The sequence below is a fragment of the Polyergus mexicanus genome, unplaced genomic scaffold (genome assembly GCF_030449975.1).
Source record: "Polyergus mexicanus isolate NDT 795.1 unplaced genomic scaffold, iyPolMexi1.0 SCAF_6, whole genome shotgun sequence".
Lineage (NCBI taxonomy): Eukaryota > Metazoa > Arthropoda > Insecta > Hymenoptera > Formicidae > Polyergus > Polyergus mexicanus.
In genome coordinates this window covers 3,709,663-3,711,696 of record NW_027223326.1, presented here as the reverse complement: position 1 = coordinate 3,711,696, position 2,034 = coordinate 3,709,663, and the positions used below count along the sequence as shown (strand labels likewise).

The 2,034-nt window shown below is 35.8% G+C and overlaps 1 protein-coding gene across 1 annotated transcript; it reads left to right on the top strand.

The window, feature by feature from the left end:
* Positions 1-526: 526 nt before the first annotated feature.
* On the top strand, positions 527-973 carry LOC138934177 (uncharacterized). The gene is made up of 2 exons (XM_070297633.1): positions 527-753; positions 850-973. Exons 1-2 carry the CDS (start codon positions 527-529, stop codon positions 971-973), a joined length of 351 nt encoding a protein of 116 aa, XP_070153734.1.
* Positions 974-2,034: the final 1,061 nt, after the last annotated feature.

Genomic DNA, 2,034 nt, shown 5'->3' with positions numbered 1-2,034 from the left:
GATCGGTATTTAAGATCAAACGAAAGCAGAATGGAATATCGATCGCTACAAAGCAAGATTAGTTGTGCGAGGAAACAAACAGAGAGAAAATGTTGATTTCAGCGACATATTCGCACCTGTTGCGAGATTCGAAACCATACGCACATTTCTAGCTGCATGCGTTCAAGAGGAAATGCATGTCCATCATATGGGCATCATTGCTGCTTACGTTCAAGGAGATCTATCTACAACGATTTACATGGATCAGCCCGAGGCATTCTCAGTTAAAGGACAGGAAGACAAAGTATGCTTGTTGAAACGACCATTATATGGATTAAAACAATCCGGCCGTGAATGATATAAGAAATTAAACAACTACCTGTCAAATATCAGTATGAAAAAAACAGAAGCAGACCCATGTGTGTATGTAGACGATGACGAAGAAAGTGGCCTAGTAATTATAATCTACGTCGATGATCTATTAATAGAATCACGAGATATCGATAGACTGAACGAAAGAAAGAAAATATTAAAACAAAAGTTCAAAATGAACGATTTGGTACCAATATGCAATATATTGGGTGTAAACATCGAACGCAACGGACCTACAGGAAACATGAGGTTGTCACAAGGAAGATACGCAAGTGATCTCTTCAAGAAATTTAGGATGTCTGACTGCAAACCTATAACCACACCCATGGACTCAAACACTAAAGTATCAAAAGAAGATGGACCAAAATCAGAACAAGAAATACGAGAAATGGAAGACAAACCGTACAGAGAACTTGTTGGCGGTTTAATTTACTTAGCAAATGCCACCCGTTCTGATTTATCGTTTACAGCGAGTGTTTTGAGCTGATTCTGTTCAAGACCTGGAATAGCACATTGGCAATTGGCGAAGCGAGTATTACGCTATATAAAGGGAACTATGGATTATGGAATAACTTATGAAAAAGACAATAATAACATGTGCGCCTACGTTGATGCTGAGTGAGGAAGCGATATCAACGACCGAAGATCATACACAGGAAGTGTCGTTATCCTCGCAAAAGGACCAATCAGTTGGCAGGCTAAGAAGCGGAGGTCAGTGGCACTATCCACAATGGAGGCCGAATACATGGGCTTATCAGAAGTCATAAAGAAAACGATTTACCTGAAAGGACTGATACACCATATGAAATTCACAAATTGTATAGACAAATGCACTATTATATATTATGATAATCAAAGTGCAATACATTTGAGCAAAAATGCTGTACACCATTGTAGAAGTAAGCACATAGATCTAAGATACCACTATGTTAAAGAAGTACAAGAACGAGGTAAAATTAAGGTCACTTACATAAAGATAGACTTAATGATTGCGGATATATTAACCAAATCTTTGTCAAAGACTAAACATGACCGTTATATTAAACAATTAAGATTATCAAGCGCGTCGATAAAGGGAGTGTCGGAAATGGAACATTAAATGACTGATCGACGCACCCTCTAGAATCTTTTACTTATATGTTAGAGTTTCCAATCTATGCTTGCTTTTATCCCAGTTCTTTTTGGGCACGCTGGCAAGCAAGGCTACTTTTTTTTGTAACGTCTTATAATAAAGTTCACATTTAAACGGGAGATATTTTACAGTGTGTAATAATTAAAACCTGACAAAATAAAAATATGTCAGATTAAAATATAAAATAACTTAAAAAGTACTTAATAAAAAAATACTTTATTACAGTGTTTTGGAAAGCTCTCGAGATAAGCTACAAAAATATGTAATAAAAAATAGGGGGTTCCATTTAAAAAACGGAAGTTGACCTTCAAATGACCTTGAATGGTCACTATTAGATAGCTCCCTTTGTTCCCTACAACTTTTATCCGAGTCGTTTTCCTTCAAACGTTGATGCTGAAAAGTTATGAGGGTGGAACTTTTAAAATGGGACATCCTGTATATCATAATATACAAGTCTTATTTTTTAATCAATAAAATATTTTAAATATTAAATGGAAAGAATATTTCGAATATAAACGAAAAAAATCAAGCGACACAATAGCGTCGCAACG